Source organism: Panthera pardus, unplaced genomic scaffold (genome assembly GCF_024362965.1).
Source record: "Panthera pardus isolate Hobbes unplaced genomic scaffold, ASM2436296v1 HiC_scaffold_12, whole genome shotgun sequence".
Classification (NCBI taxonomy): Eukaryota; Metazoa; Chordata; class Mammalia; order Carnivora; family Felidae; genus Panthera; species Panthera pardus.
The window spans coordinates 96,905,178-96,919,439 of NW_026526677.1; the positions used below are offsets into that span (position 1 = coordinate 96,905,178).

The window sequence follows — 14,262 nt, forward strand, 5'->3', positions numbered from 1 at the left end:
CCTGTGGCCTTGGGTAAGCCACTTCCCTCTGCTGGACTTGGATTTTCCCAACCCCCAAATTGAGGGGGTTGGAGTATGTTGGCAGTTTTCAAACTGTTTTTCTTTCATCAAAAAAAAAAAAATGTTTTTTTTTTTCCCAAATAAATTATGATGTGGAACTCCAAACCTAGAATAAAGTGACTGGAAGCTGGGAGTGTCAGGGGTGGACAGCGGGGAAGCTCCGTTTTCTGCACCCCCTAGTCCCCAAAGTGGTCACAGAGGGATCCCAGGGCCCCACAGAGCCAGTTAGGAAACTCTCAGCCTAGGGGCGCCTGGGTGGCTCAGTCAGTTAAGCGGCCGACTTCGGCTCAGGTCATGATCTCGTGGTCTGTGAGTTCGAGCCCCGCGTCGGGCTCTGGGCTGACAGCTCAGAGCCTGGAGCCTGTTTCAGATTCTGTGTCTCCCTCTCTCTGACCCTCTCCCGTTCATGCTCTGTCTCTCTCTGTCTCAAAAATAAATAAACGTTAAAAAAAAAAAATTAAAAAAAAAAAAAAGAAAACTCTCAGCCTAGAATAGCAGTTCTTGAACTTTAGCCTACATTGGAATCACCGAGAAGGCTTGTTAAAACACAGACTGCTGGGGGCGCCTGGGTGGCTCAGTCGGTTGAGCGGCCGACTTCGACTCAGGTCATGATCTCACGGTCCGTGAGTTCAAGCCCCGCGTCGGGCTCTGTGCTGACAGCTCGGAGCCTGGAGCCTGTTTCGGATTCTGTGTCTCCCTCTCTCTGACCCTCCCCCATTCATGCTCTGTCTCTCTCTGTCTCAAAAATAAATAAACGTTAAAAAAAAAAATTAAAAAAAAAAAGAAAACTCTCAGCCTAGAATAGCAGTTCTTGAACTTTAGCCTACATCGGAATCACCGAGAAGGCTTGTTAAAACACAGACTGCTGATGGGGTGCCTGGGTGGCTCAGTTGGTTGAGAGTCCGGCTTCGGCTCAGGTCATGATCTCGTGGTCTGTGAGTTCGAGCCCCGGGTCGGGCTCTGTGCTGACAGCTCAGAGCCTGGAGCCTGCTTCGGATTCTGCGTCCCCCTCTCTCTTTGCCCCTCCCCCACTCATGCTCTGTCTCTGTCTCAGAAATAAACAAACATTTAAAAAAAAGTTAAAAACAAAAACAAACAAACACAGACTGCTGGGCTGGGCCCCTGATGCTCCTGATTCAGTAAGTCTGGGTGAGGCCTAAGAATATGCAAGTTCTTCCGTGATGTAGATGCCACTGGTCCAGGGACCACGCTGAGAAACACTGGCCTAGACCGTCCCTTGGGCCGAGGGTCTCCACCCTGTTTCTGTTTCAGACTCACCTGGGGGCGTTGAAAGAAACGTCAAAGACGAGATTCTGCTCCCAGAGGTTCTGATTTACTTTGTCCAGGTGGAGCCTGAGCATCAGGAATTTTTAAAGTCCCCCAGGTCAGTGTGATGGGCACACGGGGTTGAGAAGGGCTGCTCTAAGCTCCCTGCCCCCACCTTCCCTCCCTGATGCCCAGAACACCCCGTCTTCCCGCCCACCAGACGCACGCCTTCCCTCCTCTGCTCAGTGGCCCTGGCCGGTCGCCCACGCAAAGCATCCCAGCTCTGAAGAGAGAGATGTGTCTGGGCATGTGCCGAGCAGGGCAGGCACTGTGTGCTCACAGGGTACTATTCGCATCACTGGTCTTCCTGTCCCTCCCCCAGCCTCGTCGGCACTCACTCTACAGTGGCTCGCCCACATTTCCACTGCCGCCTCTTGTTCCTGAATATGATGCCAGCGTGTCATCGTTGGCCCGCGTCCTGACATGTGCTCCTTCTCTCTGTGGCCTACGGAGCTGGCTTGCGCTCGGTGGTTCCCAAGCCTACAGGCCACTGGAAGTGAGCTCCAGAAATACAGATTCCCCGGCCCCGGCCCTAGAGGTGCTGAGATGACGGGACCTGGGAATCAAACTTTTTAAAAGCTCCCTGTCTGACTCGGATATCAGCTGGCTTGGGAACGGCTGCCTTAGATCAGTGGTTTCCAAACATTTCTTTTCACCTCTAAAATCTTACCCAGCAGTACAGTAGCTCAAGAGATAAAAGCGGAACTGGTTTGGATGAAGAGGAGTTGAGGCTCCAGAGCTCAGGCTTCTTCTCACCTCCAGAGTCTCTGGTGCCTCCCAAGAGCCTTCCTGACCTATGGAACCCTATTTGAAAACCAGTACCTACCTCAGGTCGGTAAACTATCCTATGTTCATGTACATACACACACACACACACACACACACAAAGTGGTATAATCAGACCTTTAGTACATTTTTTTGGTTAATCTTTTTGTTAATGCTGGATCCTGGGGGTAGTGAGTGAGAGTGTGTGTGTGTGTGTGTGTGTGTACGCGTGTGTGCGTGCCGCGTCTAGGGCAGGGAAGAAGGGTTGTTGAAGCCCCTGGGGCTGGTTGAAAAGCTTTAGGCTGCAGTGGGCATGGTGAAGCGGGTTTGTATGTCTGTATATCTAGGAACCAAGCCTTAAGACTATTTCCAGGGCCTTCGGGGTCCCTCGAGAGCTGTGGCTGTCTACCCGCGGGGGCTCAATCGAAGGGGGCAAGAGTGGGTTTCAGAGAGGTGGAGCCAGGGCTCAGGCAGACAGCTTCCTAAAAGCTGCAGCACACAGTGCGGTGGAGAGGAGAGAGGAAGTGTCACGCAGCGTGCCAACCTCCTGCGTGTCTCGTCCGTTGTCACTGACAACAGATCCTTGATAGTGGCAATGCCTACAGGCCCAAGGGGGTAGATGAGTGGTACACAGCAGCCTTTGAAGACTACTGGCTTGTAAGCAAGGCCTTCCTCTGTCTGGCTGGATCTCACGGGTTCAGGATGACTTTCCTCAACTTGGCTTTGATCTCCACTGGAAGAGGCAGAGGCTGGGTGATAGAATACTCCCTGGGCAGGCTGGGGGCTGCCCTGGGGGTTAAGCACTCCGCTGTCCCTTGGGGCTCCGTGTTCCAACTGGAGAGAGCACATGCTCTCCCTGAGCCACTGAGCAGACATGCCCTTGGGGAAGACCCTGCCAGGCAGAGTTGGGACGTACGCTAGAATCATCTGGCCCCGCCACTGTGGCCCCGAGGCAAAGGAGACTGCTATGGAGGCAGCTGGAACAGACACTGCCAGTTCCCTTGAAGCTCATTCTGTGGTTCTCTGCTCCTGGGTAACAGCCCTTTCTGGTCCCCCACTATGGTCAGCTGAGCACTGAGCAGGGAGCTGGGATTCTGAATGAGTGACCTGTGAACCCCAAGGGCTTGTTCTGTTTCCAGATAGGTAAGCTGGCTCTCCTGAAGCCCAGGCTGACCCAACGGCCCAGCCCCAGAGAGAAACAACCCTCTCTGTGCACATTCATGGGCGGCCTTAGCCATGGGATGGTCTCAGGTTCTTCTGGAGGCCCAGGGATAGTTTCTATTTCTAGCGAGAGGGGAGGGATTAATTGTCGCCAACCCCTGATCTGGACCAATTGTCTCAACTCAACACAACTTGCGAATGCCTCTCTCCAACCCGTCCTCCTGTCGTGTACCACCCTCCATGGCTCCCATTCACCAAGGCAGCTGTGTTTTCACTGGCAGATCCAGGCTAGGGGATGGGCCAGACCCTCTCCAGAGGGAACCTCCTCCTTCGCCCATGCCACGAGGCCTCTGGTCCCCTCACTCTGGATTCACAGGCTCTGTTTCTTGTCACTTAGCACTCTGCAGCAGATCCTGGCGAGGTCTGATGCCAGGACAGCCAAATGCATAGTGATCAATCCTGTCTCCCTCCTCCCCACCACTCTCTCTCCCCAAGCCCCCCCCCCCAAGCAGGGGGCTCAGAGATGGGAGGGAAGAGGAAGGGGAAGAGGAGGGATGCAGAAGCAAATTCAGACAAGCTCACCTGTCTTCACCATGCACCTTGGGGAACATGTGCACGTAGGTGGGGGAACGGGTAGTGCCAGGTGGACAGCAGGGCAGAGGGCAGGTGGGGTCCTGAGTCCCTCTCCTACCCCCTCCAGTGTGGTGCCAAGGTGTCCTGCTCCCCACCCCTCCCATGCAGTTCTCCGCAGCGGACGCGAGGTGGCGGTGTGAGGACAGGGACGGGGAGAGGAGCGTTACCGAGCCACCAGGAAGAGGACGCAGCTGACGGCCAGATAGGCTAGAAGCATGAAGAGCCAGACGCCTGGAGAAAATGGGTCCAGGAAGGAGAAATAGCCAGGTTTGCGCCCCTGGAAATGGAGACAAAACCAAGATTCACCATACACATTCAGTCAGGATGGCCCTTGGGCAGGGCAGGGCAGGGCAGGGCAGGGCAGGGCAGGGCGGAGGGTATGGGGAGTGCGGGTCTGGCCCCAGATGGCATTGCGTCGGGTTCTGGGTGACCGGTTTCAATGGCACTGGGACCCAAGGTGCAGAGGGGCTGCTCCAAGACCTATTCAGCCCTGACCTCAGCAGATGAAACAAAGGAACAGCTGGAGGCATGTCACTTCCTAGGTTGAGGAAGGCTTTGTGCTGGGCCAGGGGAACAGCGCTCAGCGCCCCCTACATACTGCCCTGTGTCGCCCCCGCCCCCGCCCCCGGGGACGGCATGGCGGGCTCAGGGGCACCTTAGAGCCACCGGTGTCTGCAGTGCTGGAGTACAACAGCACCCCTCTCGGACTCTCACGTCTTTCTCATGAGGATGCTAACGTGACACGCCCCTTGATGTTTTTGTTTGCGGGCTGATCTCACACCGGGTGAGATTTCTCCCGTAAACCTCAGGACGGTGCCATGAGGCAGATTATTATGTTCATTTTACTAGCGAAGAAACCAAAAGCCAAGGGCAGTCAAGAGATGTGTCCAAGGTTACACAGCTGAGGAGTGGAAGAGTGGAGTCTCAAATGCACGCCTTCTGACACACAGCTCAGGGCTCTTAGCGTAATGCTGTGGGGAAATGTGGGCTGTCCCCAGCCCAGGGATGTGCCTGGCCAGAGTCAGAGGAGACAGCGGATGGAGCCAGGAACAGACACCTGGCCACCAAGCTCCCAGACATTTTTCTGGAGGACAGCAAACTGGAATGAGCTGTCTGCAGCTGTGTGGTCTTGGACGAGGGCACACCTTTCTCTGGTCTCGGTTGGAGGTACCTTAGATCAAAGGTGACACACTGGTGACTTACCACAGACAGCCCTCCCCTAATCTGTCTACCCTGCAATGTTTACCTATTCTGTATCCATTGCTAACATTACATGATTGGGAGATGTCATGTAAAAATCCAGGTTTCCGGCTTTTTCTTCCTTTGTTTTTTTTCCAGCAAAATGGGGCTTTCTAGAAACACTGGGCCCACCTTGTCAACTGGCTGGAGCTCAGTGGTGGTTGCCCCCTCTACATATGGCCTGCTCTCTCCAGCTCGTCTTTCTCTCTGTCCTTCCATACTGCTGCGGTTTCTCTGGGCAAACAGACATGAATTCTAGTGCCCTGTCGCTCATGACTACTTCCTTCTGTGTCTCTCAATTGAGAAATACCCAGGGGGGAAAAATCTTTCATTGTTGCTTTCTGAATCTGAAACCCCATTAGATGCTCAGTGTCAGAAATCTATACCTGATTATATCACAACGAGTGAATCGAGAAAAATGACAGCACTATTTAAAGCTGCCATATTTGGTTATGGGTGATAAGGAATGACACACAGTCATGGGAAAAACTCCTGGAGACTCAAGTTATAAAACACAGAACATCACACAAACGAGGATCAAGACATAAACATAGCTCCACTGGAAATGTATCAGTCATGCTGGCAAGGGAACATCTGATACTTCCTGCGATTGACTGACGCCAACCAAAAGAGCAAGGAGGGGGCAGTTATTTGAGATTTGGGTCTGGGCGTCTACCGCCTTGGTCGGGGCTGAGCCCAAGCTGTTTAGGTGATGCCAAAGAGAAGTACGTTCCTTGCAGGCTCTGAACACCTGCTATTGTTTTTTTTTTTTTTTTTTTTTCCTATGCGGATGCATCAGAACACTTCCTTCCCCAAAGACATCTGAGTTACTGGTGCTTGGGGGCAAATCAGGTGTTATACGCCACAGGCATTTCTTCCGAATAACAGCTTTTCCTTAACCCAGAGATATATGATGGTGATACTTTCCTTCTGGAGAACTCAAAATGTTTCGCGATGTTCCCTTGATTTCAATACCCGGTCCTCTCTATTGACAGATGGAAGAACTGAGACCCGGGGAGGTTAAGTGCCTTGCTCAAATCAGTGGCGATGCCTTCCATTTCTCCGGTGCTCGTTCGTCAAGCTGCGCCATAGAGATGCCACTTCTCTTTCGTTCAGATGGCAGCTGTACCGCGTCTCCCTCTTCCTCCTTTATCTTTGCAACTTGCTCCAATAAACTCCCTAATTAATCTCACGCCTGCTCCCCAATGCCAGCAGGATCCCAACCTACTCCATCTCAACCCCTGAAAGTGTGCTGACGCATTATTTATTTATACCCATCATCATTTATTTTGACTCTGTCATATTGATAGGCATTTGTATTGATTTATACCTGTCTCTGTTGACTGCGAGTTGGGCCGGTTGCTTCTGGGGGACGATAGCCACTTTGGAGGCAGATAACTGATTATATCCAGTCTATGCCCCAACCATCTAGGACAGGCCAAGCCCCACGGACGGAGCTGAAAATCAGATGGCACCAAAATTTAACTAGTTCCTTGACTTTTGTACCGTACTTCAGACAGACCACACCAGCGCCAGCATTCATGATGCTGTCTGATGGTGGCAAAGATTCAAGGGGCTGGTCACCAAATGATGGCAATCCCAGCATGGTAAGGCCCTTTGAATGTTAGCACCGGACCTGCAAAGTGGCCCTAAACTCCCCTTGCATGTTGAAAATCCCTCTCTTATCGGGGCGCCTGGGTGGCTCAGTCGGTTAAGCATCCGACTTCAGCTCAGGTCATGATCTCACAGTCTGTGAGTTCGAGCCCCGCGTCGGGCTCTGTGCTGACAGCTCGGGGCCTGGAGCCTGCTTCAGATTCTGTGTCTCCCTCTCTCTCTCTGCCCCTCCCCTGTTCATGCTTGGTCTCTCTCTGTCTCAAAAATAAATCAAAACATTAAAAAAATAATTTTAAAAATAAAGAAAATCCCTCTTATCCACAAAAACAACCTGATGCGTGATACTGAATTCTATGCGTACTAGAAGAAATGAATTATAGTCAGAATGCTGCTGCTCTCCCAGGGTCCGGAGCCAGATGCGTAAGGACACCAGAGCCAGGTGACTCAGGACAGGCAGTGAATTGAGACACAGACTCTGGAGCTAGCTTGCCCAGGACTGAATCCCGGCTTTGCCACTTACAATCGAGTGACCCTGGACAGGTGACTTAACCTCTCTGGGCCTCCGTTTCCTCTTTTGTAGCATGAAGGTAACAATAAAACCTACCTCAGGGGGTGGTTTTGAGAGCTAGGTGAGTTAACACACAGTGAGGGCTACATACGTGTTGGCTTCCCTCTAATGGTAGCCATGAGGGAAGGGGGAGGGAGGAGGCAGTAAGTGACAAAGGATGGAACTTCTTTTTATATTGATTCTTGCTCAGCGGACAAGAAATCCCTTTTTCTGTCTTGTAGAGACACACGCTAAAGATGCTTGGGGGGAGAACGCTACGTGGCCACAGTCACTTTCCGTAACTCCTAGCATTCCTGTGTGTTATGATACACGAATCGTGAGGATTCGCCAGGGCTCTCCAGGGAAGCCATTAGCGCAATACCAGGCTCTCTTCTGGAAACATGGCTTTTAGAAGCCAGCGATTCCAACCTTTGGAACTCAGTTCCGCCTCAGCCTTTCCGCCAAAGTCACGGAGTGGGTCAGACGTGTGGCGGGTTCTTCCGTGTTTCTGGAAGGGCTGTGTATCCTAGTCACCATTTCCTTAGCGGTGACATCACAGAAATTAGCGACGCTGACTCTCTTCCTGCCCCCTCTGCTCTCCCCATGCCCTCCATGTGGTTTTGCCAGTCTTTAGAACTAAATGGCAGCATATTCAGAGTCTTCTTTCAACTACTGGCCGTGGTCAGCGGTCAATAAAAACTCTTTAGGGCTGAAGCGATAAAAGAACAAAGTCTCCGTGTCTCCTGGAAGAGGCAGAAGAAGATGATTTCCTCTTGTCCCACCCTGGGAACCCATGGACAGCTTTCCTCAGTGTGTCTGCAATGGGCTGCCTTGATCATAGTTGGGTCTGCCATGCACTTCCCACCCCTGAAGCCAAGAAGAAAAAAAAAAAAGCAAGCAATTCATCCCTCCTCACAAAACCTACCCACGTGGGTTTGCTGCCTATGTAACCCACATACTAGCTTATCTATTTTCACTCTGCTGATTGGAAGTCTAGTATGAGGAGACCTGAGTTCTAATCCTGACACTGACCTTGACTTGCTGAGCGATTCTACACAAGCTGCTCAACATCTCTGGGTGCGATTTCCTTCTTCCAGGAGATGGGACCCAACAATCAACATGAAGGGGGAATGTGAGAATTACTACAGCAATGTTGATAAAACACCTTGAGCTTCTTGGGATAGGAACGCTCAATAAGTAACCCAGATTAAAATGATCATATGCTCAGGAAACCATATTTCCATTATATGGGCTATCATGTTGCTTAGCTTTAAGGAACAGAACTCGATTCATTTTCTGTTTTCTTACAGCAGCTTATTAAGCAGTATTAGAAATGACTCACTGGTTTACTTAGCATTGTTCTCCATTTTTCTAGGCAGTCTTTCCAAAATGAAACCGACCTTCTTGAAAACATGGGTAATATATCCAGCGAAAACGCTGGGCATTAATTTAATGTTGGCATTTATTTCTCTCTCACTTTTTAATTACTGTCTTTTTTTTTTTTTTTTTTTTTTTTTTTTACTTTTCTTGACAGAGAAGACTCTAGCTAGGAGTTAAGGGAAAAGAACAGAGTATAAAACTTTCCCATTTGTTGATCAGAGGTAGAGCGGGACAGTACAGGGAGAAAACAGTAAAGTTACGTTTTCAAGGTAGTCCAAGGTGCTCTGGCTGGCTTGGGACACTATATAGGATAACAGAGTACGATAGAGTATAGTATGGCATAGTATAGATAGTATCCTCAGATTAGAAAGGATTTTGAGGGTAGCCTAGGTGGCTCAGTTGGTTAAGTGTCTGACTCTTGATCTCAGGGTCATGAGCTCAGGCCCCTCACTGAGCTCCACACTGGACGTGGAGAACTTCCAAACCACCCCCCCCCCCTTTTTTTTTTTAATGTTCGTTTATTTTTGAGAGAGAGAGAGGGAGAGAGACAGAGCATGAGTGGGGAAGGGGCAGAGAGAGAGGGCAACACAGAATCCGAAGCAGGCTCCAGGCTCGGAGCTGTCAGCACAGAACTCCACATGGGGCTCGAACCCATGAACCGTGAGATCATGACCTGAGCCAAAGTCAGACGCTTAACCAACTGAGCCCCCCCGCCCAGGTGCCTCCCTCCTTTTTCTAAGTCGAAAAAGAAAGGATTTTGAAAATTCCGCTGACACAAGGCCTTGACGCAGAGAAATACACCCAACTATACCATGAAGATGGGTAGTTGGGAGTATATGAACTTGCAGACCAGAAACTTGGTTCAATACAACTTCCACCGTTGGGCTCTTTCCTCTTTCCATGGCACCGCTAGCCACCGCTAGCCTTAGAGTCCTTCCGTGGAAAACGGGAATCCCGCTACCTGCCTCAGGGGATTGCTGTATGAAACCAGAGACTATAGGCGAAAGAGCTCCATAAATAAAGAGGTGCCAGGCAGATGTTAGTCAACACACAAGTATCCTGGACGTACACCCAACCTCGCTGAATATGTCAACTCTGAATTTTTTAAATGTAATTATGCATCTGGGGGCTACCTATGCCAAATGTCAAATCTCAGGTTGGCTTCCGGCACGCTCTGATGATGCCTTGCTACGACAGTCAGTGCGTGCTTGAGAAATACAAACTTACTTTAATATTAATCTGAGCAAAACCTCATTAGGCAAATTACTGCTGCAGAAAGAGAGCAGAAACTGCATGAGACGCTCTAATGTTAAATAGGAATGTTTTCGTTTTTCTGGGCTCTTCTCCCCTCCATTCACACAGATCTTTGAGAGCTTATGGTGTGCGTCAATTTCATTAAACCCGGCACTGCAGATGGCCTAGGGGTTCTACCGTTACATGCAGAACTTCTCAGTAAGAATGAAGGAGCCGATATGCCAAGGAAATCGAGACAGTCTTGAACTTCAGATGTCCTGTCACTTGATTCCCATCCGTAGAGTACCAGGGGACACCTCAGATTCTAATGGCTGGACTCTGTATGTATGGCTTGGGAGATCATCTGGCCCCGGCCAGGGATTCCGATGCCCCGTCAGGTGGGTACGATGCTGCATGAAGGATACGCGGGCTCAGGGCGGGAGGGAGAAGTGAGTCCTGGTGGTAGCCATGTAGGCCTGGAGCAGAAGATGCCCCTAGGATGCCTGTGATATCTGCCTCCCATCTCTTCCTGTTCTCAAGACCACTGGAGTCAAGGTCAGGAAGAAAAAAAAAAAAAGAAATCTATTTAGGGCATTCGTTCTGCTGCTTGGGATACTAGGCCTCCTAACGGAAGTCAGGCTCCTAGAGCTCTGCCCTGCGCCATCAGGAGCCACAAAGGAAGGTGATGCTCACTGCCCACAGGACCACAGGGTACTTCCCTCATCTTCCTTCCTGCCTTTCTTCTCTCCATAATCACGAAGCTAATATTGCCTGTTTGGGATGATCACATTTCCATACCAAAAATCAGATCATAGAAATGTATGGCCTGACAAGAGGGTACCTTCTCCTCAATGTATCTCCCACTAGGATCCACTTGAGGAGAGATGAAGAATAGCGCAACACAGCATATGAATGCTATGCTAGAGGTGTGGGCAGGGGGCAGCCGCTCGGGGAAAGAAGCAATCGGCTCCATCCGGGGGACTCACACTGAAAAGCAAGTGCCATTTGAGCTGGGTATTGAAGGCTAGGGAGGAGTCTGTTACATGGTTGAGAGGCAAGCAGATGGGCATGAATCCAGGTAGGGGACAGGAAGAGGCCAGCTCGATGGTGAAGCGGCGAGCAGTATGGGGTACAGATGCCTGCGGTGAGGCGCGGAACAGGAAAGATCAGCTTTATTCTCCAGGCTGAGAAGGATGGACTTTGTCTTGCAAATGATGGGCAGCCAGTGAATGATTTGAAGTAGGAGGCTGATACGATTGCATTTATTTAAAAAAATAACAGTAAACTAAAAAACTACAATCCTCAGCAAGTCACATACATTTACGAAATGTAACAGCTAACACTTTCTTGTGTATATGTCGGGCACTGCTGTAAGTGCATGACTTATGTACTGCTGTATCCTCATCAAATTTGCATGACAACCCATTTTCGCAGATGAAAAAACTGAGACACGGGTGATATGCAGCTCGTACGTGTTTGATCTGGTTCCAGGACTTTCACTCCAATGTGTCTTAGTGAATGTTGGCAATGCCCTTGACCCCCCTTTAAAAAAAATTTTTTTAATGTTTATTTATTTTTGACAGAGAGAGACAGAGACAGAGCATGAGTGGGGGAGAGGCAGAGAGAGAGGGAGACCCAGAATCTGAAGCAGACTCCAGGCTCTAAGCTGTCAGCACAGAGTCCAACGTGGGGCTCGAACTCACGGACCTCGAGAGCATGACCTGAGCCAAAGTCAGACACTTAACTGACTGAGCCACCCAGGCGCCCCTGGGCTCCTTTGATGAAGATACTGTACTGCATAAGAAACACTCTAACCTCAAGGAGAACACAAGCCACCATAATGGCAGGTTAGAGACAGAGAGCAGCAGGTTAGGGACAGAGAGAGCCTGAACCAGGTGGAGTCATTGGGGGATGGACAGCATACTTGAGAACTGTTTAGGAGGTGAGCTGACCAAGTGAAGGTGGAGGGGTAAGAGAAGTGAAGGGCAGCTCAGCTCACTGGGCGGAGATGCGATGATCTGAGATGGGACAGAGGAGAAGCAGGCAGAACTAGACTGAATACAGCCTCTGACACTGTTTTTGAGGTGCCCGTGAGACACCCAGGGGCCCGTGAGACATCTAGGTGATGTCTAGTTGTGTGTTCAAAATACGCTCCTAGAATTCAGGGGGGTGGTCAGGGCCAGATTTACAGATTTGGTAGTGGGTGAGATTACCCAAGCAGAGAGTTGTCAGAGTGAGAAGGAAAATGGGTCAGGGACATTCATGGGGTAGACAGACAGAGAAAGAGGGGTCCACAGAAATGCAGGAGAGGCAACGATCAGAACAGCAGGAAGAAACCGTGACCCGGATCCCAGGAATGGAGAGAGTGTTCAAAAGCGGGGGAGGGACCAACAACAACAAATGCCAAAGCCAGAACGCTCAGCTGGCCTCTGAGCGGCAGCGAGTAGGTGGTCTAGAGAGCGAAACATTCTTCTGATTTTGGTCCTAGAGATGCCTGGGCAGAAACAGACGTTATACCCCAACAGTGAGAAGAAGGAGAGGACCACATAATTACCTCTTGGTGATCCCATGTTCAAGAAAAACCCTAGATAATCTCAGATTGCCGGAAATTCCCAAATAATTTCTGATTGCCTTTCGACTTCACAGACATTCCTGCCATCCTTATTATTTTTGGAGGGTCCTGCGATATTTTCTAAACCGGCATTTATACTCCGGGTTAATTATTTTAACCTTTGCACACAGGTTCGACTATCGCCAGATGCTCACTTTTTGGTAATAATCACTCATGACTCAGGTGACCTCAGACATAGAATAAAGATAGAGATTCTAGGTCATGAATAGATTATAAGTGAAATTAAATTACCATATAGTTGTTCACAGGTAACTATCGATTAGAGAAAATTCACAAAATAATAAATACTCAGTATTCAACTTTAATTTTGTTAACACCATTTTATGAAGGATAGCTTCTCTGTGTAATTTTAGATCTAGGCTTTTGTGGTGAACTCGGCTGGGCTATCCTTCGGCATCCGCTGTTCCTGCCAGTTCAGGGTACAGATGTTTCAGATGCGGCCAAGTTCACCTCCAATTTGTTCTCACCAGGTCTCCCCTGGTTTCATTGATTCAGGATTGTTCTCTCCCCAGCTGACTTTTTGGTACTTTCTGAGCAAACTGCCTCACACACAGAATGCATTCAATAAATATTTGTTGAATGAATGCATAAACTGTCAGTTCTGCTTAGTGTAAGCTGTTCACGCCAATACTCAGTTTTTACCCAGCTCGGCCCCCCGTTATAAATCAGATCTGAGCAGCCATGTGGCGTACTAGGCTGGAAAAGGGGAGGGGTCCTGAACAGAAAGGGGAACCGTATCAGTTAGGGTTCTCCAGAGAGACAGAACCAACAGGGTGTGTGTGTGTGTGTGTGTGTGTGTGTGTGTGTGTGTGTGTGTAAAGAGATTTACTTTAAGGAATTGGTTCATGCCATTGTGGGAGCAGTTAAGCCCAAATATATAGGGCAGGCTGGAAATTCAGGCAGGATTTCTAAGCGACAGTCTTGAGGCAGAATTCCTTCCGCTTCAGGAAACCTGTTTTTGCGCTTAAGGCCTTCAACTGATTGGATGAGGCCCACCCACCTTAGCAAGGGTAATCTCCTCTACTGATGATAGCGGTTAATCACCTCTACAAAGTATCTTCACAGAAATCTAGGCATCACAGCCAAGGCAAGCTGACACATAAAACTTCACAACCCAAGAACTAATGCGGTCATGGGTTTGTGGTGGTAGGAAACACTTGGCCAACAATCCAATTAAGGGTGTCCAGAGGGTTGGTGAATGGGAATTTTGTTCTGGCCAGAGCTGATATTCCAGGCAGTGGTGGCCTGGGTGGTGAGGGCAGCCTAACAGCAGATGTCCCCGGGCAGTGAGTGGAAATACTTGGTGTCAGGTGCCTTCACCCCCACAGTCCATCGGGTCATGAGCGAGGCTCTAGAATCCTTGGCATTCATCAAGAGATCAAGGCCAGAGCCTAGTTGTACAGCCTGGCCACAGCAATGTGGCGTGGAGAAAGCTTCTATGTCCCCATTACTTTGGGATGCTCCCTCAGGGCTCGGTAGCAAGATTGGGGTGGGTTCAAGAGACTGTGCTCGCTGGACAATAGCTGAGGGAGTAGTGACAGGTGTGACAAGAACACTGTCCCCAGAATTAGGAGACTTGGCTTCCAGGCCCAGCCCTGTATTAGTTCCAAATGTGACTTTAGCTTCCTCGCCTGTCACTTTGGAATTATAATACCTTCCCTCTCTTCTCAAA

General features: G+C 49.9%; 1 protein-coding gene across 3 annotated transcripts in view; it reads right to left on the reverse strand.

Annotated features, from left to right (window-relative positions):
• Positions 1-14,262, reverse strand: part of GRIK4 (glutamate ionotropic receptor kainate type subunit 4) — a 425,772-nt gene that overhangs the window by 28,973 nt on the left and 382,537 nt on the right. For all 3 annotated transcript variants that reach the window (XM_053900360.1, XM_053900361.1, XM_053900359.1), the window contains one exon: positions 4,113-4,222. In XM_053900360.1, coding sequence (XP_053756335.1) covers positions 4,113-4,222 — 110 coding nt within the window. The remainder of the gene's footprint in view (positions 1-4,112; positions 4,223-14,262) is intronic.